The sequence below is a fragment of the Cajanus cajan genome, chromosome 8 (genome assembly GCF_000230855.2).
Source record: "Cajanus cajan strain Asha chromosome 8, NIPB_CcT2T_4, whole genome shotgun sequence".
NCBI classification, from domain to species: domain Eukaryota; kingdom Viridiplantae; phylum Streptophyta; class Magnoliopsida; order Fabales; family Fabaceae; genus Cajanus; species Cajanus cajan.
This window is the reverse complement of record NC_138524.1, coordinates 53075710-53100450: the sequence shown is the minus strand read 5'-3', so window position 1 is coordinate 53100450 and position 24741 is coordinate 53075710. Positions and strand designations below refer to the sequence as shown.

Here is a 24741-nt window from a genome sequence, read left to right as displayed (position 1 = left end):
TGATGTTCACGGGGAAGGTCCAAGTTTGGAGGTGCCAACATTGATTCCTTTCACTACAGCTTCTCCTCCTCTAGATTCTGGCACCGCTTCGAGGTCGAAGTGCATCGTTCAACGCTTCGACTTTAGTCATCCGTTGGTGAGGTTAGACCACGTGAGCGTGTCGCTGGACGTGACATCGCTATGGAGTTCTAACTTGACCGCTGAGGTGTTTTATAAGGAGGATCCAGCCTTCGTTGCTGACAAGGCGATGATAGAGAAGGTCAGCCAAGTGGAGGGCCTAGATTTTGCTGAGGTATTTATACAAAGGTCCATTGCCATAGTGGACCATTTGAGGCGCAAGTGGCCAAGGCTTCAAGGCAAGCTCGAGAAGGCGAAGAGGAGTGAGGCCGAGCTTCAGGCTCTAAGGAGAGAGTTTTCAAAGACTTAGAAGTCTTTGGAAGTTGCTTTGAAGGCCAACAAGGCGTATGCCGCCCAGGTTGGTGACTTGCAAGAGGTCGCTAAGTCTTGTAGGGGGGAGGCAAAAGTTGCACAGAGCCGGGTTCAAACTTTGGAGGAGGAGAACTTGGCGTTGAAGGCCGATCTAGGGGAGGCTGCTGAGAAGAGTCTTTACAACGAGGTGCTTCTTGTTGGTAGGGAGGACGAGATTCGCTCCTTGAAGATGGAGCTCGATGTGCTGGCCTCCTCAAAAAGAGATTTGGAGAAGAGGCTCCTTGAGACTGAGCGTGCCGTTGTGGTGGAGCACCGGCGAGGCTTCACCAAGGCTATTGGTCAAGCTAGGCTCTTTGCAGGAGAGGTATGCACATTGAGGAGGATGTGCGGGGTGGGCAGTTAGATAATGAGAATGACCTGTCCGAGAGTGTTAGCGAGGATACTGGTGCTTAAGCCTTTACTTTTCCTTCATGCTTTTTGTTGTAATAGACTTAGCTTATTGTGTTTGTTTTTTGGTGTTTATGTTGGAATCATTTCCTTTTGAATGAATTTGCTATATATATTGGTCTTTTCGTTGTTGCTTGAAAGCGAATTTTTGATTCAAACTTTTGAGGTTCAAACTTGACTTTTAATTTTCACGTTAGGGCTCGGGCTTGGCCTTAAGGTTCAAACTTGACCATTAATATAATTTGCACAAAGGTTCGAATTCGACCTTGATTTAATATGAATCGTGCCAAAGTTTGAATTCGACCTTAGCTTAATATGAATCGTGCCAAGGTTCGAATTCGACCTTGGCTTAATATGAATCGTGCCAAGGTTCGAATTCGACCTTGGCTTAATATGAATCGTGCCAAGGTTCGAATTCAACCTTGGCTTAATATAAATCGTGTCAAAAATAGGTTAGACAGTGTGAGATTGGAGAAGTATGAATGAAGTGGGTTATTCTTATTGATGTTGTGGGTGTGCCTCATTAAAAACCCTCTCAGCCAAAACCTATTTTTCTATTTTTTGGGACAAAAGAATGAGTAGGGAAAAGAGTGAAACAACCCATTTGTACAATTAAGCTAAACTAAAACTTGAGGTGAGTGGCATTCCAAGTTCTTGGGATGGTTTTGTCATTGAGTTCCTCTAGTCGGTATGCTCCATTTCCTAGGTTGTTAGTTACTCGGAACGGACCATCCCAATTAGGTGCGATTTTCCCTTCTGATGGGTCTCTCCTTGCCTCGCCTTGTAGTCTGCACACTAGGTCTCTGACCCGGAAAGAGCGAGGTTGAACTTGTGTGTTGTACCTTCTAGAGGCTCGGAGTTTGCAAGCTTCTTCTTGAATCCGAGCTTCCTCTCTGAGTTCGTCTATTAGGTCGAGGTTGGTTGCTATTTCTTGAGTGTTTTGCTCATTGTTGAAGGTGTGACACCGATGAGACGTCTCGCCGACCTCAATCGGGATCATGTCGTTGGCTCCAAAGGTCAGAATGTAGGGAGTTTCTTGAGTTGTTGATTGTGGGGTGCAATGATATGCCCAGAAGATGTTGAGGAGCTCATCAACCCATTGTCCCTTGACATTTCCTAGTTGCTTTTTGAGTTCTTGGAGTATGACCTTGTTTGCAGCTTTTGCTTGGTCGTTGGTTTGGGGATGTTCCACTGAGGTTGGAAGGTGCTTGATGCCGAGTTCTGGGAGGAAACTCTCGAAGCTTTGTGCGATGAATTGCCTACCATTATCGGTGATGAGGGAGTGCGGGCTACCGAACTTGCAAATAATGTTCTTCTAGGTGAACTTTTGCACGTTCTCGGCGGTGATTTTGGTGAGCGGACAGACCTCGATCCACTTGGTAAAATAATCGACGGTGACGAGTAGGATATTTAGTTGGCCTTTCGCAGGCGGAAATGGTCCGAGGATGTTCATTCCCCACTAGGCAAAGGGCCATAGGGACGCCATTTGGTGGAGGACTTCAGGTGGCTACCGATGTGCGTTGCCGAACTGCTGACATTCTTTGCATCTTTGTACGTAAGCTTTGCAGTCTGACTTTATCGTGGGCCAGTAATATCCAGCTCAGATCACCCTGGTCGCCATCGAGCGTGCATCGGAGTGCATGCCGCATATTCCTCAGTGGATTTCCTCGATGACATAGGTGGCCCTTGACTTGGTTAGGCATTTTAGCAGGGGAGCCGAGATGCCTCGTTTGAAAAGTTCACCTGTAATGATGACAAATTTAGATGATCTTACCCTTATCTTCTAAGCTTTGTCTTTTTCTTCAGGTAGTATCCCCTCCTTTAAGTAGTTCCATATGTCTGTCATCCATCCCTTGTCTTCAATGCCATTGGTACTGACGACTTTATCGTCTAGACTAGGAGAGTTTAGGGTCTCTTGGATGATGGTCTGATGTTTCCCGGGGCAGTTTGTGCTGGCGAGCTTGGACAAGAGGTCAGCCCTAACATTCTGCTCTCAGGGCACATGATGTATGTTGAACTCCTTGAAGGATGAGACCCATTGGGACACTGTGTGATAGTATCTCTGTAGTATGATGTCCTTTGTCTGGTAGGTTCCACCGAGCTATTCTACCATAAGTTTTGAGTCGTTGTTGCAACTCACCCTTTGTGCTCTGATGTCTCGGGCTAGCCTCAATCCTGCTAGTAGTTCTTCGTATTCTGCTTGGTTATTGGTGATCTGGATTCCGAATTTCAGAGATTGTTCTATAGTGACGTTGTTGGGCCCTTCTAAAATGATACCTGCACCATCACCTTTAGTGTTGGAAGATCCATCAACATATAAAGTCCATACCTGCTCTTCTTCTACCAAGGTTGGGGTGAGCTCGGCCACGAAATCCACTAGGCATTGGGCTTTCAAAGGGCCCCTATTTTCATATCAGATTCTGAACTCAGATAGCTCTACTGACCATGTAATCATGCGTCCTGCGAGTTCTGGCTTTTTTAGTATTTGTTTGATTGGGTAATCCATTTTTACCATGACTTGGTGACTTTGGAAATAGGGTCGAAGATGTCGGGCTGAGGTGACCAATGCTAAGGCCAACTTCTCAATCATTTGGTACCTCTTCACTATGTCTTGGAGAACTCAGCTAATGTAATATATGGGAGTTTGATTCTTCTTGCGCTCTTGTACCATCACAACGCTAATTTCACTTTCACTGACTGCCAAGTACTGAAGGAGGTCAGAGTGATGGTCCGGCCTCTGTAGGACTGGTATGGTGGCAAGGAAATTTTTGAAGCTTTTGAAAGCTTCTTCACATTGGTTAGTCCATTCAAAGTTCTTTGGCTTGCGTAGTAGGGTAAAGATGGGTCCTACTTTTTCTACTAGCTTAGGGATGAAGCGTGAGAGAGGGACTAACCTGCCTGCCAGCCATTGGACATCTTTGACGTTTTGGGGACTGTGCATCTGCATGATGGCCCTACATTTTTCTGGATTGGCTTCAATGCCCCTATTAGTGATCATGAAGCCAAGGAACTTACCTCCCTGGACTCTGAAGACGTACTTCTTGGGGTTTAGGCGCATGTTATGTTTTCATATCTGGTTGAACACCTTGGCTAGGTCAGCAACATGGGCGTCAGTCGATGTGGTTTTCACAACCATGTCATCTACGTAGACTTCCATGTTTCACCCGATCTGCTGGTGGAAGACTTTGTCCATCAGCCTTTGATAAGTAGTTCCCGTGTTTTTGAGGCTGAAAGGCATTATGCGGTAGTAGAAGTTGGTGTGATCGGTGATGAAAGTCGTGTGCTCCTCGTTTGGTGGGTACATCATGATCTGATAGTATCCAGAGTATGCATCCAGAAAGTTGAGAAGGGCGTGACCGGATTCTCCATCGACCAACCTATCAATGCTTGGTAGGGGGTAAGCGTCTTTGGGGCAAGCTTCGTTCAAGTCGGTGTAATCGACGCACATACGCCACTTCCCTGAGTTCTATTTGACGAGTACTACATTGGCTAGCCATGTAGTAGTGTTTCAGACTTCTCGGATTAATCCTACTCTCAGTAGCTTTTGTGTCTCGGTTATGATGGCTTCTCGTCTTTCTCTGCCGACCTTTCACTTCCTTTGAGCCACTAGTTTTGCCTCTTTGTGGATTGCCAACCTATGACAGATGAGGTTAGGGTCTATACCTGGCATGTCAGCACTGGACCATGCAAATTGGTCAGCATTTTTGGAGATCTCAGCTATGAGTTGTTGTCGCAGATCTGGGCTTAGTTGTTGGCTTATTTTTGTGCATTGGCATGGGAGTTTGCCAATTTGGAGATCTTCCAATTCATCGATGGGGCTTGGTCGGTTGACGTGTGTGACACCCTCTACCCCAACATATATATATAATAATAAAAAGAAATATCTTACTGGATAAAAAAATATTTAAAATTGAAACGACAATTCTAATAATCATGTGAGTAGAGAATTCACATTCTTGTACTTAATCCAAATAGCAAATAAGGGAAACAACACAAAAGAAGGGAGTGAGAAACATCTCTCTCTGGCTCACAATGTAGAAACGCACATCGGATAGCCAAACACAAACAATACAGTTACCTCATAGATCAATCAACAACAATAGCTTATCCAATCATCCAAGTCATACAAATAGTAATTTATCATCATTTAATAATAAGAATGCACATGCATGGACACGGACTTCATTTTATCATGCATGTGGCGCCAGTAAAACATCACATGGCATATTGCCGCTAGCAATACACGAAGAGTAGTCTAGGAGTACATGTCGGGTCACACCCTCTGCGCACTCTCACTAGAAGGATATACTACCAGAGTCTCGTCGGGATAGCTAAGCCGTGCAAGATACATCCCATGCACACAATGGGCGAGATAGGGACTTCCAAATCGAGCTATCCCCAAGGACTAATCCCCAAAGCTTTTACACTAGGGGGCCTTCTCTGGCAATGTATTCCATATCGTACCCTTAAAATATTTATGCAAATGATGCATGTCAATCAAGACTCTATGCATTCTCATATCACATTATCATGTCCCATGGTCATATCACATCATCACATTTTGTCATCACATTTCATCATCACATATCATTATCACATTTCATTCACAATCTTCACAGAGCACTTTATTTCATATTAAAACTCATCTATTTGCATAATTAAATACACATTTATACATCTTATACAACAAGGAGTACAACAGAACAATCAGAAGGTAAAACATAAATTATTGAAAATATGTCTATTTCTCATAGGGTTCTCAAGAACCCATAAAGCACTTTAATTCATATCAAAACTAGTTTATTTTCAAAATTAAACACATATTCACACATCTCTTTTAATAGGAATATAACGGAACATATAGAAGGCAAAACAGAAATATTCCTATTTTTCCTGCTGCTCATAGGGTTCTCTCAAGAACCCATAGAGCATTCAAATTTATGGAATAAACATTTAAAATAAGACAATTCACATATATAATTATTATCACAATTAATTTACTCATACAAGCACCAATGCACTCCCTTAGGGTGTTCCGTAGGAACCCATAGAAGCACCAAATTCCACAATCATAGCCTAAACAAAGTTTCTATTCATACACGCATATTAATTAAGTAAATGGAACATACAAGAAAAATATGACATACAACAAACACAAGATTGGGGGCCAATCCCACTACCCAGCATACAATCCAACACCCAGAGCGAGGTTTCTCACTCCCCCTTACCTTGATAAACAAGGGTTGAAACTGAAGCAGGATCTCCTCCTCCGAGTTCCCCTTGGTCTCCAGAAAGTGTAGAAGAAAAAGGTCAAAAGTGAAAAAATGCATTTTTCTGGAGTGCCGGAACGCATTTATAGGCATTAGGATTTGGCTAGAACAGCCCGTTCCAAATCTGGAATGGGCCGTTCTGGGCCCATAGAACATGTACAAAAGCCTCTCCAAGAATGGCCCATTTCAAAACCAGAACAGCCCATTCTGAGTTAATACTTTTTTCTTTAAAACCACATCCAGAACGGCCCGTTTCTAAAGTGGAACGACCCGTTCTGTGTTAAAATTTTACCCATGCGTGCTCGAGTTGGAACGACCTGTTCCCAAAGTGGAACGGCCCGTTCCGGGGTTATGAAAATGCATAACTACTAATTAATAAATAAATAAATAACATATATATATATATATATATCAAATTAAAATAAAATATCAATACAATTTAAAACATGATTTTCTTAAAAAAATAATTATAATAAAATATCATAATTAATAATATTATACAAAATAATTTTCATAAATGATTATTATTAAAAACCTTTAAAAATTCAATCAAACTCATTTAATTAATCAAAATAATTATAAGGAAATAATCTTCATAAATACAAAAATAAATAATAATTATTCGTAGTATTAGTAGAAAATTTCGGGGTGTTACAACGTGGGACTCCAATCTAGGATCCAAGTCGGTAATCTAAGCTTGAGCTATGTGAGCTATGGTGGTAGGCTCGCCTCGGTGTTTGCTCCGCTACTAGTGATGATGCTTTTAGGCTTTTGGCGTAGCATTGTCGAGCTGTCCTCTAATTTGCCTTAACAGAGAATATCTACCTATTGCCCCCGGGGAATTTCATCGTCAAGTGTGGGGTGGACACCACCGCGCCGAGTTGGTTCAACGTCGGCCTGCCTATAATGATGTTATATGACGAGTTGGCGTCGACGAGGAGGTATCTGACCATGATTCTTTTTAAGTTGGGCAGGGTTCCAAAGGTTGTTAGCAGCTCTATGTATCATCGAGTGTGGACACGTTCACCTGCAAAACCGACTAGGGGTTCTGTGTGAGGTTGGATGAGAGACTGAGGGATATCTAACCTTAAGAATGTTGGCTAGTATAGGACGTCGGCTGAGCTTCCTTGGTCAATCAACGTCTTGTGGACTTCCCATTTGGCCACCTCAATAGCAATGACCATGGGGTCATCTTGGTTTGGGCAGATGTCGACGTAGGTCATCCATGAAGGTGATTGGTGGTGTGTTGCGTGGCAGGGCTGAGGTGTCAACATGGATGTTGTTTATACTGTGCAAGTGTCTTTTACGTGCTGAGCTACTTGAGTCGCCCCCTGCGAAGCCACCTGCAATCGTATTCATGACTCCGCGTGAAGGAGTGTTACCTGTGTCATGACTTGCCTCGGCCTGCACTGTCGCGCTGATGTTTTGCTGGGATCTGGAGGGTTGATCTGTCCGAGCATTGGAACCCTGACCTCATCCTCGTCCGCGACTGTGTCCATGGTAGCCTCCCCTATGATATTGTGACCGTTGGACATATTGTCCGAGGTGTCCTCCTTGGACGAGTTCCTCAATACGATCCCTAAGTGTTCGACATTCCTTAGTTGTGTGGTCGTAGTTTCTATATGATATCGACAATGCTTGGATTTGTCAACACTGTTGGGGCTGTGCCCTGGTGGTGGAAGGGTAATTAGATCGGTATTGTTGGCTTCCTCTAGTATGTGAACTCGAGGCGCGTTCAAGGGGTGGTAGAAGTCATACTTCCCGCCTTTATTCTGCCTAGGCTTTTTGAATTGGCTGTTATTGGAGATTCTCATCTTGTCCTTGTGACCATGATCTTGCTTTCCCTGTGGCTTTCCACGGATTTGATCTCGGAGTGTTGTATGCTCCTCCATCTAGATGTATCTAGCGGCCCAAGCACGAAGCTCGTCCATGTCCGTGGGAGGTCGCTGATAAAGGCTGTCGACAAAGGGACCTGGCTTGAGTGCCATGAGCATGACGTGTAGGGCGACCTCGGGGTTCAATTTGCGGTTCTTGATGGCGATGTTGGCAAATCTCTCCATGAAATTACGCAGCGGCTCGTTGTCGCCTTGCCTGAGGTTGGCTAAGGCAGCCGAGGTGATATGGTGGGGTCGGCTTGTTGCATACTACGTCGTGAATCACCTGACCAAGGTATCAAAGTTGTTGATCAACCCTAGCGGTAGTTGGGTATACCAGGCGAGTGTCGATCCTTTTAGTGAGGTGAGGAAAATCCGACACAGGATGGCATCATCATTGGTGTAGAGGTTCAGCTGGGTGACATAGAGATCTATGTGTTCGTCAAGATCGGTGATCCCATCATATCTGTCGATGTTCAGGGGCTTCCATCTGAAGGGGAGAGGTGTCTCCATGATGCCGTCCACGAAGGGGTGGCGACGGACATTGGCCCGTTGTGACGGAGCCAAGGTTGGTGCATTGATGACTTCCTGATTCGATCTTTGTGTTGGCGCACGTGACCGATGTGTTGTTGATCGGTGAGTGGTTGTCTTGGGTGTTGTCGGTGGTGGAGAGACCGATTGGTGTTCCTCCTCGTGGTAATTGCTTGGCTGAGGAGGTACATGTGGGGGCTGTTGATGGAGTTGAGCGCGAATGCGCTCGTTCTCTGCTTGTAGCGTTGCCAGATCGGCCTCGTGTCGAGTGCACATGTTCTCCAAGTCGGCAGCGTGCCGCTACTGCATCTATTCAACCTGTTCGACCAGCCGTCGTAGGGTCGCTTCTCCTTCCATCCTAGATGCTTGTTGCTCTGCTTCTTCTATTGCTTTTCTGCTATGGCTTCGAGTGAAAATAATAAGCGTGGCCGATAAGAGAATTCTTGATCGGTCCCACGGTGGGCGCCAAATGTTCTTACCAGAGATCGGTCGAGAGGGACGATCTCCTGGGCAAGATTGGTGAGCCTTCCTTGCTAGGTACGTCGACTGCTCTGAAGTGGGGGTCATACCTGCAAAAGAGACTCTGATGCTAAAGTTAGTCTTTGATAGTGTAATCGTCTCATATATATAGTGCACGTACCTTGATGTGAATTAGGATTTTCTTTTTAGGCGAGGGTAACATTGATCTGGACTTGAGATTGGCCACGGCCCGATAGATGGTGGGCCTTTGCTCTAGCCGATGTCACATAGCGTCTATCCAATGTCATTCAGTGCTTTAGTGCAAAGCTCAAACTCAACTCCTCGACGCGGATAGTACAGTAAGTAATAATTAACTACGTGATAAATTTTTTTTTTATGTAAATACACATCTAAAAAATTTCAAGAGGGACTAATATAACATATGAAAAAAAAAATTAAGCAACCAAATTAAACAACAACCACCACTCAATACATGGATCAGAATCATCTGATATGTTAAAGAATGGTAAAAATAAAATAAAATGAAAAAAGAAAAATGAAAATAAACTTAAGAGAATGATAAAAAAAAATCCAATATGTTAGGGAGAATTTGTCCCCAATATTAAATCTTATAACTATAGAAAAATTATTTATATTTTATGTAAAAGAAAAATTGCAAAATGTGAAGAAAAAAAGTTGTTTTGTTTCTATATCAAGTAAAAATACATTTAAATAAAAGTTTATTTTTCATACTAATAAAGATTTTTATATAAGTAACCAAATAACAGATTAAAAATTATTACCTGAAGTTTATCTTTTAAAATTACAAAATTATATTACTATTACATCAATAATGTAAAATATAAGAGTTGAAGGTATTTAAAGATCCGAATAATCCATAATAAATTTCATCCGTTCAAAATCAATCCAATTATTTTTATTAGATCTCTTTTAGTGATTAATTAATATTGCTCAATGCAATTCGTGTATAATCAATTTAGTTTGATTTGAATTTAAAAAAAAAAATTACTTAAACCTAACTAAATTCATAAAACTTTGATAGGATTATAAAATGAATTTAATTAAACCCAATTCAAACCAACTGGTGAATAACCTTGGCTACTTAAATATTTATGTTAATGACTCTCCTTGGAAAATTGATAATGACATTGCTTAAATATTTACAAGCCGGCCGGAGAATAATTACAGGTGGGGGTAGAAATAAGATTGGGTACACTAAATTTTTAATATATAAGTTGGACATATTTTATAAAATTGAAATTTAAGTTTAGTTTATTATCTATTATAGATTTTTTTATAGGTCTAGTTTATCTTTTTTAAAGTTTGAACTAACCTATTAGTCTTTTTAAAATTCTATTTATATCAACATACACGCATATCAAATCATATTAGAATACTTACTTTAAACATCCATATATACCAACCCTAAACATGTACGAATCAATCACCATTTACTCCATATAGCATGTACATGAACCAACTTTATACCACATAGCATCATACAACCTTAAAGAACCTCTCAATCCACATGACAACGCCTTAGAACATCATAACCAAATTAGTTTTTATCCTTGCATTGCCTAACAACTCAAAGACATTATAACAACATACATCTCCCTTCAACAACTATCAAAGAAAAAGATACACAAAGAGTTATACTCATCCAAATGATCTCAAACTTATCTCAAAAGAAAGCTAAGAGAATAAGCTACAACTCTTATGAAGACATGAGATTTTAAAAATATCATCTTAGCTAAAATTCTAAAACCACAACAGATATATTCAGCACATACAGCTAGACCTCTGATCACCAAAACAACTATAATTGGAGTTCTAGACCTCTGTTTTACCTGATTCTAGTTCCATTTGGAAAGATAACGTCCAAGGCTACAACTTTTGTGAAGACAATAAAATCTAAATCTGTCAATAAGGAACTCGTACGGGCACAACAAAACTGCAGTGCAAACATCCCCTACACCAGACAACAATAGTGTATCAACATCTAAGGTCATGAAAATACCTCAACCCTTCCAAAATCACTCCTTTTCACCTCAAACTCATATCCAAGCTTCCCACTACAATCCTAAACCAAAACAACTCACATATTCAGCATAAAGTCTTAGACAATAAAACTCACATGCTACCTAAACTATAAAAAGGTTAACATGTAAGCACCAACACTCAAGGGAAATACCAACATTTCAATCTCTCATCAAGAATACCAAAACTCCAATTCTCAACATAAAACCTCCTTGGATTCAATTGCTACAACTATAGATTTCAGAAACTCCATCAACCATAAACTCTCAATACACTCGACGAATCAATGTCCCACCCACAACCAAGGTTCCAGTAGTTTCTAGTTCATTAGGACGATGCTTCCTCCACTACTACTTGCACATATGCTCACAACACAAGCTATACCACCCAACCAATACTTCTTACGTAAGCAATAAGTATAAAAACAAATAAGAAATCATAAGAATGAAGAAAAGTAATATAAATAGCATCAACTAAGATATATCATGTCTACTAGCCATATCTTAAGAAGAGAAACACCTAATTAAACACCATAGTAACAACACAAAAGAGAACATCATCATCATCATCATCATCATCATTATAAAGCAAAACATCACCAAAGTACACAACAAACAAAACATTGTCAAAGTACATAACGGAATCATGATAAACACATAACACACACGTTCGGATTGAATCAATGAGGCTTTGATACCACTGAATGTGACACCCTCTGCCCCACATACATAATTATACAATAAATAGAGATAAATAAAAACATTCATAAATAAAATTCAAGTCTCTAATCACATAAGGGTAAATAGCTCACATTCATAAAACATAAACCATAGTCTAATATGGAAATTACAAACGGATAAAATTAAGGTCTTCTAATCAATTTAACAAAAGTAGCATTCTAAGTTAAACCTAACTACATCCTCACATATCTTATCAGAGCACGCCCAACTAAAACCTAAGCTTCATCACCAACATCCTCATGTTGATGGTCATCTGCAACACAGTAGAAGACACACATAGAACAAATAGGAGAGTGAGAAATATCTCACTTAGGTTAAGGTGTAAAAATAATGGTCAGGCAGCACACACACAAATCATAACAAAGCACAACACAAAATACACGTTAATCAAGCACAACTCAAGTCATACATACATTAGTAGCACATACATAGCCAGTAATTATGCAATGATTCCATGGACTCGACTCACAAATGCATGCATGTGGCGCCAGTCACATATCACATGGTGCATTTCCACTAGCAATACACATAGAGTAGTCTAGGAGTACATGCCAGGTCACACTCTCTACGCACTCTCACTAGAAGGACATATTACCAAGGTCTAGTCAGGATAGCTAAGTCGCACAAGATACACCTCATGCACACAATGGGCGAGACTGGGACTTACAAACCGAGCTATCTCCAAGGACTAATCCCCAAGCTTTTACACAAGGGGGCCTTCCTTGGCAGTGTATTCCATATCGTACCCGTAAAGTATTTATGCACATGATGCATGTCACACATTCACACTTCATTGACTCATCATTTCACTTGTCTCATTATCACATATCATCATGTCTCATTATCAGATATCATCATGTCTCGTGTCTCATTCACTTTTCACATTGTCTCATCATATTCACATAGTCTCATACAAGAAACTTCTCATAGACATATACATCAGAATAACACATAAACCGTACCAAGAAATTATCCAACATCATACACATTCAATTCGCAATTCATAACATCAAAGCATAACGGTCATAAATCCAACTTCACGAGTTCACACATTTTTTACAACTAGCCAGTTAATATAATATTTCAATCGGTCAAAAGACTCCAAATATATATTATCCAAAACACGAATCCATCATCAATTTTACATATAATGCCTCAAAATTCATTCGAAATATCCATAATTTCACTTCATAGGGTTTCCCACGGACACCCACAGAGCACTCTAATTCATATTAAAACTTATCTATTTGCAAAATTAAACACATATTCACATTCAAAAAACATCAAAGAAAACAATAGAAAACTCAGAAGTCAAAATAAAAAACATAAAAAAATTTCCTATTTCTCATAGGGTTCTCTCAAGAACTCATAGAGCACTATAATTCATATCAAAATTTATCTAATTTTGAAATCAAACACATATTTACACTCAACATCACACAAGAAACGCAACAAAACATTCAGAGTGCAAAACAGAAAACTTTCATATTTTGCTTGTTCCTAAAAGCATGCATCAGGCAATTGGGGCCAATCCTGCTACCCAACAATTATTCCTACACCCCCGAGCGAGGTTTCTCGCTCCCCCTTACCTGGATAAGCAGAAGATGAAGCTAGAGTAGAATCTGGTTGATCTCCTTCTCTTGGTTCTTCTTGGTCTTTAGAGAGTGTGTCTAGGAGTAGTGTCAGAGTCTACTATTTAAAAATGTTTGAAGTGGCCAGAATGACCCATTTTGGATCTTAAACGGCCCGTTCTGGATCTTTTCATCATATGTTAAATTTGCATCTAGAATGGCCCGTTCTTAAACCAGAACGGTCCATTATGAAGTTGAGTTTAACTTATAACGACCATGTTTGGAACGACCTATCCCAATTTGGGAATGGTCCGTTCCCAACTACGGTTATAGGCTTTTTAGTAGTTTGAAACGTCCTGTTCTAGTTTGGGAACGCTTCATTCCAGTTTTGGGAGCGGCCCGTTCCGTTTTGTGAATAGTCCAATTAAAACACCCTTATTGGGCTTTGGGCCTTTTAATGTCATAACATGTTGTTCTCATGCTTTAGGAGCTCATTTCCTTGATAATAGAAGTTCATTCTCTTGTTATAAGGTATGAAAACTGGGGTGTTACACAATTCATGTTTAACCTTATGTTGACGTACACTCATCCACAAATCATAAGCATATAAATTTATAATAAAAAAATAACAATTGTATAAAAAAAATATATTAAATATTTATAATTTATTTTTATTTATAAATTTATTTATTTATTTAGATTTTTAATAATATATCTATATTAATTTTTTATTATATTATATAAATAAATAGGCTAACTTATCAGGCCTAATATTCTTTTTTCATAAGTCTAAGCCTACCCTTTTTTTATATATATATAAATAAGTTTTTCTAAAAATCTAAATTTGATGTTTTTATAAAACAAGTCAAATCATACCAAACTTTAAAGAGGTTAACTCATAAGTCCTTATTTAAGATTCAACCTATTTTTATCTAATTGCAAGTGTCATTTCCTATAGACTATTTTACTAAAAAAAAATAATTTCTTTTTCCATATCATGAAAAAAAAATATTTCTATGAACAAATTACTTTAACTCCCTAAATTTACTACTTTCGGTACACCATCGCCACCCGTCATTGATAGAGATAATTTTTATCAAGTCAGGAGACAAAACACACTCAAAACAAAATAGCAAAAATCATTCAACAACAAAGTAAAATTGCGAAATAATTCTTTGTCAAAGAAAAAAAAAATGAGAAATAAAAAAAATTAGAATCCATTAAAAGGAAATTTTGATTTGAACTTACATTTGCTAAATCTGAGTTTTATTTTGTCAAATATGGTTCCACTTGGAAAATTGTAACACTCTTTTAAAGCATAATAAATAAAGATTTTTATAGTAAAAAACACTTAAATTAAAAATATTATGAATTATATATGCAACTTAAATAACTTAATATATGCAACTTAAATAATTTTTGTAGTATATTATTAATTTTAAATTATATATTTAATAATATAATATCTATGTAGATATTACATATATTAGTTTGTGATATCAATTGCAAGTATATTATATATGTGCATATTATTTATATTTTTAATTTGTATTAATATATTGTTTAACATGTAATTTTTTTTTATGTATTTCTTTATACAAAATAAAAATAGAGATAATTTTAAATAAGATGGAAATTGAAATTTAAAATAGGATATGAATTTATTGAAATTTATAAGTATAAAATATATTTACCATGAATATTTTTTTAAAATTAATAAAAACTGGGTCATGCAGTTCAATTAATATTATCCACCAGTTCAACCTTTGATTCAGTACCCTAAGCGGTTTGATAACCGGTCCAGTTTTTAAAACTATGATATAAAGACTCTTGTAATTCAAGGAAGCCTAGGAGCCATGGATAGGATCACCACACAATACTAGGTGACCATCTCAATCACTCTCAATTAGGGGATATCTATTAGGATCCAATTTAAGCATTACAGTCATCCATGGTCTCCTCACGCCTCGTTAGAGGCTCTTTACCATATCCCCAAGGTCTAGTTAGATGACCATAGAGACCTTTCTACATTCACACTACCTTGCAAAAAATCTATGAAACGGATGGACTCTACAACAATACCACATCACAACAATGTAATGACCACTTGGTGATTTTGCCATACCATAGGGTTTGGAATTCTCCACAACATACCAAGGCCCGCTTGGATTTTAATATTGTTGTTCCGGCCAAAGGGTGGACTAGAGTTTTTTCCTAGATCGTGCCTTAGAGCCAGAGCATTCAAAAGTGTGATCCCTTCTTAGCTCTAGGGTTTTAGGTTTTATACTTTTCTCTTCATAGGCTTCGTGGGCCCCGAAATTATCAGGATTCTCCTTAACCGTTCTTATCTCGAGGCCGCGGGGGTGAGTGGTGGTTAGTCAAGTCAGGATTTTACCGACAAAGCCCATACTAAGGGACTTGTCGGGAGAATGACGAGTGCCCCTCACTTGTGCATTAGTGTTGGTACGATCGCACCTGTGGCGATACAGTCGGGTATTGGACGAGTAGGGGGGTCAATCGGAATTTTACCGGGAAGGTACACTTGCCTTCCAGGCCTGAGCCGATAAGGCGAGAGGGCTTGTGGCCTGGGAAACCAGTCGGGTATTAGACGAGTTGTTAGTCAAGTCGGCATTTTATCGAGAAGGTACACTTGCCTTCCAGCCCTGAGCCGATAAGGCGAGAGGGCTTGTGGCCTGGGAAACTAGTCGGGTATTAGACGAGTTGGGGGTCCAGTTGGAAGGTACACTTGCCTTCCAGCCTTGAGCCGATAAGGCGAGAGGGCTTGAAGCCTAGTCGCCGTGGTGATGGTCGGTATCACGCCGAGAAAAATTGGTAGTGGGTTGGTCATTCGTCTTCCCGTCTGAATTGTGGGGCATGTTGACACGTAGCTGTCCGAGAGGTGTCCCTTCGTGTTGCGTTACTGTGACATGCATTTATTGCGGGTTGGCTTTTTAGAGAAACGATGGTACTAGTGCCACGTGTCCTGAAATGTGTGGGTAGCTTTACTGTTGAAAGTTGTAACGTTCCCAGCTTGCGCCGTAACTCTTAAATGCGAGTCTCTTCGTCAAACGGTGCGTTTCCAAGAGGTGCATTTCTTGATACGCCTCTCTTGCCTATATATATTAGGGTCTCTCACTACTTCAGTCCTTGCTTTCATTTCCTCCATTTTTAGGGCTTAGCATCTCCTTCGTGGTGATTCATCTTCCTTGGTCCACGGTGGTTTGCGGCGTTCCGGTGAAGTTGTTGGGTGCCCTTAGGTACGCGTCTATTTAAACCCGTTGGTCTTTTTGTTTTGCAGAAAAAGGAAAGAAAACCTTAGTAGTTGCTTAAGTTAATCTATTCATCTGTAATGGCCTCCATAAACTATAAGGAATTGTATGAGTGGGTTAAAGATGATGTCTTGCGTTGCGATTCTTGTATGAACTCGTGGGCCGTAGTTGATAGCTTCTGTAGTGAGCATATGGTGTGTGAGGGGGGGCATAGTGTGATTATTTGCGAACCCTGTGTTGATAGGGAGCCCGTATGCGTGAAAGGGGCCTCCTCCGAGAGGTTCACCTTTTGTTATACTACCATGATTTCGAAGCTTAGGGTAAGGTGGCCCCTTTCTGAGTGTGAAAAAGGGGTGCTTCAGACATTGAATGTAGCCCCTACACAATTTCACCCAAACAGTTGGGCGTTTGTCCGAGGGTTTGAGATTTTGTGTATGGGTCTTGGTATTTCTCCTACTTTAGATAAGTTTTTCTATTTTTTTGAATCTCGAGTGAGTAAGCGTACTAGTTGGGTGTCTGTTGGTGGGGTCAATGGGCGAGGGCTCTCGACGTTGTTCCAGTCGTCCTATAAAGACTTTAAGAAGTCGTATTTTCGACTTCGTTGTACTCCTGGTAATGAGAGTTTGCTTGATGGATACCCTTTGTATTGGAACCAGCGAACGGTATCCTATGGTGGTCTGTCATTGGAGAAGGTCGCCGAGGAGGACCGAGAGGATGTTAAAAAACTTGAGGAGCTCCAAACGGTTTTCAACACCACTAGGCTTCTAGACTTAGAAAATAGACCCAGTGAATTAAGAATCTATATAGGTAGTCGGTCTCTCGCCGATAACCCTTATTATTTCTTTCATTTGATCTTTGTATTCTCTTATAATGTTAACATGTGTGTTCAACTCTTACGCAGAAAAAATGGCGAGTTTGAGCAATCACGAGATGAGGAAGTTATGGAAGCAGCAAGAAGCTTCCAAAGCTGTTGAGGTGGCGACGGTCGGTGAAAAGGCGAGTGGTGCGGGGGTCCCTCCAAAGAAGGATAGGGTTGCCGAGAGTCCCCTTAAGCGTCGTCAAGAGACCGAGAATCCCATCACCCTAGTGAATCTCGACACTGAGATCGGGGGAGAGGAGCTGGAGAAAGACGTCGAGGTTCAGTCGGCTGAGCGGATGCTGAGTATGTGCATTGGGGACAACTGGGAACCACTTGACCACGGTGCTAACCAAGGAAAAACCTTGTCCTCCTCGGACGAAAAGTTTAACCATTCGTCCCACATCCGCAATACTGATTTGCTTGAGGGCGATAAGGAGGACTTAGAGAAAATGAGCCCCTTTTCAATTGCGAAGGGGGTTGAATCTCTGACTAATCGTCTCTCCGCTTTGTCTCTCATTAATGAAGATAAAATTCGTGGAATGGCCCGAGAGATCAAGCTGCAGGGAAAAAAGATCGGTTCCCTCGAAGAGGCCGTGAAAATGGGGAAGGCGGATGTGCAGTGGGCAAAGTCTGAGAGGGATAAGCTGCTTGAGGGTCGGCGCGCCTTTGATGACGAGAGGAAGAATTGGGCTTCTAAGAAATCCGTTTTGGAGAAGGAGCTTGAAGAACTCAAACTTGCCCGAGACGAGAGTGTCGCCGCGGTTCAAGCTCTTGAAGCCAAGCTGTCCTCGGTGAGAACTGAAGTTGAAGGGTTGCAGGTTGATCTTCACTCCACTAAGGTGGATTCGCTTAAGAAATTCGTGCAAGGGTTCAACGCAGCTACGAGTCAAGTTAAATTCCTTCATCCCGATATTGACCTTGGAGGCCTCGGCTACTTCAAAGAAATTGTGGATGGCGAGCTTGTGGATCCTCCTGAAGACGACTGATTTTTATTTCAGCATATTCTTTATCTTTCATGTTTTGTGCTTTTGGTGCGTTGTCACCTTGGAACTCTATTGTACTGATGTTGAAAACTTTATGAAGCTTTTTCTTTTCTCGTAGTTTCATTGTTGGTTATTCTTATATGCTCGTTCTTGCCCCGATTGTGATGAAAATATGAAATATTTCTAAGTTAAGTTAAAAATTGATTCTCAATGCAAACAGTCATCCAGACTCCGACTATAAAACGCCATAGAAAAATGCCATAGTTTTTCTAAGTTAAAATTGAATAAGAGAAACTAGTTCGTCCGAAATCCGACTAGAAAAATGCTATAATTTTTCTAAGTTAAAAACGAGTATCAAATCATCTAGTCGTCCAAATACCGACTAGGAAATATGCAAATTTTTCTAAGTAAAAAATGAGTATCAAATCATCTAACGTCCAAATACCGACTAGGAAAAATGCAAATTTTTCTAAGTAAAAAACGAGTATCAAATCATCTAGTCGTCCAAATACCGACTAGGAAAATGCCAATTTTTCTAAGCCAAAAATGAGTATCAAATCATCTAGTCGTCCAAATACCGACTAGGAAATACGCCAATTTTTCCAAGTTAAAAACGAGTATCAAGTCATCTAGTCGTCCAAATACCGACAAGGAAATATGCCAATTTTTCTAAGTAAAAAATGAGTATCAAGTCATCTAGTCGTCCAAATACCGATTAGGAAATATGCCAATTTTTCAAAGTCAAAAAATGAGTATCAAGTCATCTAGTGGTCCAAATAACGACTAGGAAATATGCCAATTTTTCTAAGTAAAAAATGAGTATCAAATCATCTAGTCATCCAAATACGGACTAGGAAATATGCCAATTTTTCCAAGTTAAAATCGAGTATCAAGTCATCTAGTCGTCCAAATACCGACTAGGAAATATGCCAATTTTTTCTAAGTAAAAAATGAGTATCAAATCATCTAGTCATCCAAATACGGACTAGGAAATATGCCAATTTTTCCAAGTTAAAATCGAGTATCAAGTCATCTAGTCGTCCAAATACCGACAAGGAAATATGCCAATTTTTCTAAGTAAAAAATGAGTATCAAGTCATCTAGTCGTCCAAATACCGATTAGGAAATATGCCAATTTTTCAAAGTCAAGAAATGAGTATCAAGTCATCTAGTCGTCCAAATACCGACTAGGAAATATGCCAATTTTTCTAAGTAAAAAATGAGTATCAAATCATCTAGTCGTCCAAATACGGACTAGGAAATACGCCAATTTTTCCAAGTTAAAAACGAGTATCAAGTCATCTAGTCGTCCAAATACCAACTAGGAAATATGCCAATTTTTTCTAAGTAAAAAATGAGTATGAAATCATCTAGTCGTCCAAATACCGACTAGGAAATACGCCAATTTTTCCAAGTTAAAAACGAGTATCAAGTCATCTAGTCGTCCAAATACCGACTAGGAAATATGCCAATTTTTCTAAGTAAAAAATGAGTATCAAGTCATCTAGTCGTCCAAATATCGACTAGGAAATATGCCAATTTTTCAAAGTCAAAAACTGAGTATCAAGTCATCTAGTCGTCCAAATACCAACTAGGAAATATGCCAATTTTTCTAAGTAAAAAATGAGTATCAAATCATCTAGTCGTCCAAATACAGACTAGGAAATACGCCAATTTTTCCAAGTTAAAAACGAGTATCAAGTCATCTAGTCGTCCAAATACCGACTAGGAAATATGCCAATTTTTTCTAAGTAAAAAATGAGTATCAAATCATCTAGTCGTCCAAATACCGACTAGGAAATATGCCAATTTTTCCAAGTTAAAAATGAGTATCAAGTCATCTAGTCGTCCAAATACCGACTAGGAAATATGCCAATTTTTTCTAAGTAAAAAATGAGTATCAAGTCATCTAGTCGTCCAAATACCGACAAGTTTGTCTTCGAGTTATTTATACTCGCCTAGTCAGACTCTTGCCGACAATCACGAGTTTGTCTTTGAGTTATTTATACTCGCCCAGTCGGACTTTTGCCGACAATCACGAGTTTGTCTTCGAGTTATTTATACTCGCCCAGTCGGACTTTTGCCGACAATCACGAGTTTGTCTTCGAGTTATTTATACTCGCCCAGTCGGACTCTTGCCGACAATCACGAGTTTGTCTTCGAGTTATTTATACTCCCCCAGTCGGACTCTTGCCAACAATCACGAGTTTGTCTTCGAGTTATTTACGCCTAGTCGGACTTTTGCCGATAATCATGAGTTTGTCTTCGAGTTATTTATACTCGCTCAGTCGGACTCTTGCCGACATTCACGAGTTTGTCTTCGAGTTATTTATACTCGCCCAGTCGGACTCTTGCCGACAATCACGAGTTTGTCTTCGAGTTATTTATACTCGCCCAGTCGGACTCTTGCCGACAATCACGAGTTTGTCTTCGAGTTATTTTTACTCGCCCAGTCGGACTCTTGCCGACAATCACGAGTTTGTCTTCGAGTTATTTATACTCGCCCAGTGGGACTTTTGCCGACAATCACGAGTTTGTCTTCGATTTATTTATACTCGCCCAGTCGGACTCTTGCCGACAATCACGAGTTTATCTTCGAGTTATTTATACTTGCCCAGTCGGACTCTTGCCGACAATCACGAGTTTGTCTTCGAGTTATTTTTACTCGCCCAGTCAGACTCTTGCCGACAATCACGAGTTTGTCTTCGAGTTATTTATACTCGCCCATTCGGACTTTTGCCGAAAATCACGAGTTTGTCTTCGAGTTATTTATACTCGCCCAGTCGGTCTTTTGCCGACAATCACGAGTTTGTCTTCGAGTTATTTATACTCGCCCAATCGGACTTTTGCCGACAATCACGAGTTTGTCTTCGAGTTTTTTATACTCGCCCAGTCGGACTCTTGCCGACAATCACGAGTTTGTCTTTGAGTTATTTATACTCGCCCAGTCGGACTCTTGCCGACAATCACGAGTTTGTCTTCGAGTTATTTATACTCGCCCAGTCGGACTCTTGCCAACAATCACGAGTTTGTCTTCGAGTTATTTATACTCGCCCAGTCGGACTGTTGCCGACAATCACGAGTTTGTCTTCGAGTTATTTATACTTGCCCAGTCGGACTCTTGCCGACAATCACGAGTTTGTGTGCCTTTAAGATATCATGTGTTAGGAGACAATGAAAGAAGAAAGTGAGATGACATTTATTAGAATTGAAAGGTCGGTGCCTCATTAAAAACCCTCTCAGCAAAAACCCCTCATTTTTTTATGGGGACAAAATACTGAGTTAGGAAAAGAGTGCACCTAATACAAATGGATAAAGAAACTAGCTATAGTAAAAACGCAAATTTGCAGCATTCAACGTCCTCGGTATCAACCCTCCATCCAAGGTCCTCAGTCGGTAAGCTCCCTTGCTGACCACATCATCAATTTTATAGGGGCCCACCCATTTAGGAGACAGCTTGTTCCTCATCTATGTTAGCTGAGCACGCCTCAAAACTAGGTCGCCTACGATAAAGTCTCTTGGATTCACCTTTGTGTTGTATTTGAAGGCAGCTCTTCTCTGGGCTGCTACTTGATTTATTCTTGCTTTTTCTCTTGTCTCTGCGATCAAGTCTAAATCAACTCGCCTTCCCTGGTCGGATTCCTCTTTAGAAAAAGCCGTAGCGCGCACTGAAGGCTCTGCAATTTTGATCGGGATCATGGCGTCGGTTCCGTACACCAGATTGAAAGGAGTGTCTCAGGTCGTTGAATGAACAGTCGTGTGGTACGACCATAACACTCGGGGAAGCTCTTCCACCCATGAAGCGCCTGACTCTTGCACGCGCTTCTTCAAACCTGAAAGGATTACCTTGTTGGCTGACTCCGCCTGGCCGTTGGACTGTGGATGTTCAACAGAAGTGAATGCCATTCGGATGCCGACCTCTTTGCAAAAATCATGAACTCTTGTACTTGCAAACTGTGTCCCATTATCGGAAACAAGCATTTGAGGGACTCCATACCTGCACACTATATTCATCCAAAGAAATGCTCTTACCTTCTCTGCTGAGATGGTTGCAACTGGCTCTGCCTCGATCCATTTACTGAAGTAGTCTACCGCCACTATCAGGAATTTCAGTTGCCTTATCGAAATCGGGAATGGACCGAGAATATCAATCCCCCACTTATGGAAGGGCTAGGGAGATAGGATTGAATGTAGTCGTTCGGCCGGGGAATGGTGTAAGGCTGCACGTCTTTGGCATCCATCACACTTTTGGACCCAATTGACGCAGTCGTTCCTCAAGGATGACCAAAAGTATCCGGCTCGGGCAACTTTATATACCAGAGCTCGACCTCCGATATGGCTTCCACACATTCCACTGTGTACCTCATCCATTACTCTCTTTGCTTGTGGCATGGTCAAACACCTTAAGAGGGGAGAGCTGAAGCCCCTTCGGTACAATCTTTCGTTGATGACTACGAACCTGGCCGACTCCCTTTGCACCAACGATGCCTCCTTCTTTTCTTCCGGTAACTCCCCCCGAATTAGATATGCGATGTACGGTCCCATCCATGAATTAAGCTCTTCCTAGATAAATAGGACGTTCCCTTGCGCCTCGTTTATACTTGGTTGTGCTAGCGTCTCCTGGATGACTGACCGAGTGGCTCCTGGTTTCTTCGTGCTTGCAAGTTTGGAGAGCAAATTGGCCCTTGAATTTTGTTCTCGGGGTACGTGGTTCAGTTTAAACTCTCAAAAATTTTCTGATAAGAGCTTAACCTTTTCCAGGTACTTAGCCAGTTGAGGGTCCTTCGCCTGGAAGGCGCCAGCTACCTGCCCCGTGATCAGTTGGGAGTCACTTCGTGCTGATAGACTCGTGGCTCCCATTTCCTTTGCCAATGTCATGCCGGCCAGCAACGCTTCGTACTCGGCCTGGTTGTTGCTTGCTCGGAACTCGAATCGCAATGATTGTTCTAACAAAATTCCTCCCGGTCCTTCCAGGACGATTCCTGCTCCACTCCCTCCAAGGTTCGAAGCTCCATCCACCGATAGGATCCACTCTGTTTCTTCAATACTGCCCTCCTCAGCCGGTGAGGTTAGTTCCATCACGAAGTCTGCTAGCGTTTGAGCTTTGATTGCTCCTCTCGGTTCATACTTGATGGAATACTCTGATAGCTTCACCGACCACTTCATCATCCTTCCTGCCAAGTCGGGCTTCTGTAGTACTTGCCTAATCGGATGATCTGTTCGAACTACCACCTCATAGCTCTAGAAGTAATGTCTCAGCTTCCGCGCCGTAACGAGTATCACAAGGGCTAATTTCTCGATCTTCTAATAACGAACCTCTGCTCCTTGTAACACCCTGCTAACAAAATAAGCGGGTAATTGGGAGTTACCTCTTTCCTGTACTAAAACCGTGCTGATGGCGCTATCGGATGCCGACAAATACATCAACAATGGGAGATCGGCTTGCGGTTTGGAGAGTATTGGCGGTGAGGTGAGAGCTTGCTTGAGTTCGCCGAATGCCGTCTCACATTCATCTGTCCACGCAAACCTGTCGTTCTTCCTCAAGCATTGGAACAAGGGGAGCGACTTGTCCGCTTCCTTTGAAAGGAACCGAGAGAGGGAGGCCATCCTCCCTGTCAACTGCTGGACCTTTTTTACCGTCGCGGGACTTCTCATACTGATTATGGCAGAGCACTTATCCAGATTTGCTTCGATGCCGCGATGAGTCAGCAGGAAACCGAGGAATTTTCCTGCTTGGACGCCGAAAGAGCACTTCGCGAGGTTCAACTTAAGTCGGTAGCGCGCCAAAGTGTCGAAGGTCTCCTACAAGTCGGCGGAATGCCGAGAGAAACTTTCCGACTTTACCACCATGTCATCCACGTATGCCTCGATGTTCCTTCCAAGATGCTTTGCCAGGACCTTGTCCATGAGCCGCTGGTACGTCGCTCCTGCGTTCTTCAATCTGAAAGGCATGACCCTGTAACAGCAAGTAGCCTGATCGACTATGAAGGCCATTTTTTCCTCATCAGCAGGATGCATTCTGATTTGATTGTAGCCCAAGTATGCGTCAATGAAGCTTAACAACTCATACCCCGAGGCATTGTCGACCAGGCAATCTATGTTGGGCAGTGGGTATGAGTCTTTCGGGCAAGCTTTGTTTAGGTCGGTAAAGTCCGTGCACATCCTCCAGCTTCCATTACTCTTTTGTACCATTACTACGTTCGCCAGCCACGTTGGGTATTGGATTTCCCGAATGTGACCGGCTGCCA

General features: G+C 41.1%; 1 protein-coding gene across 1 annotated transcript; it reads right to left on the bottom strand.

Moving 5' to 3' along the window:
• Nucleotides 1-23218: 23218 nt before the first annotated feature.
• On the bottom strand, nucleotides 23219-23662 carry LOC145950540 (uncharacterized). Its single transcript, XM_083061634.1, has one exon. The coding sequence runs from the start codon at nucleotides 23660-23662 to the stop codon at nucleotides 23219-23221; it is 444 nt and encodes a 147-aa protein (XP_082917760.1).
• Nucleotides 23663-24741: the final 1079 nt, after the last annotated feature.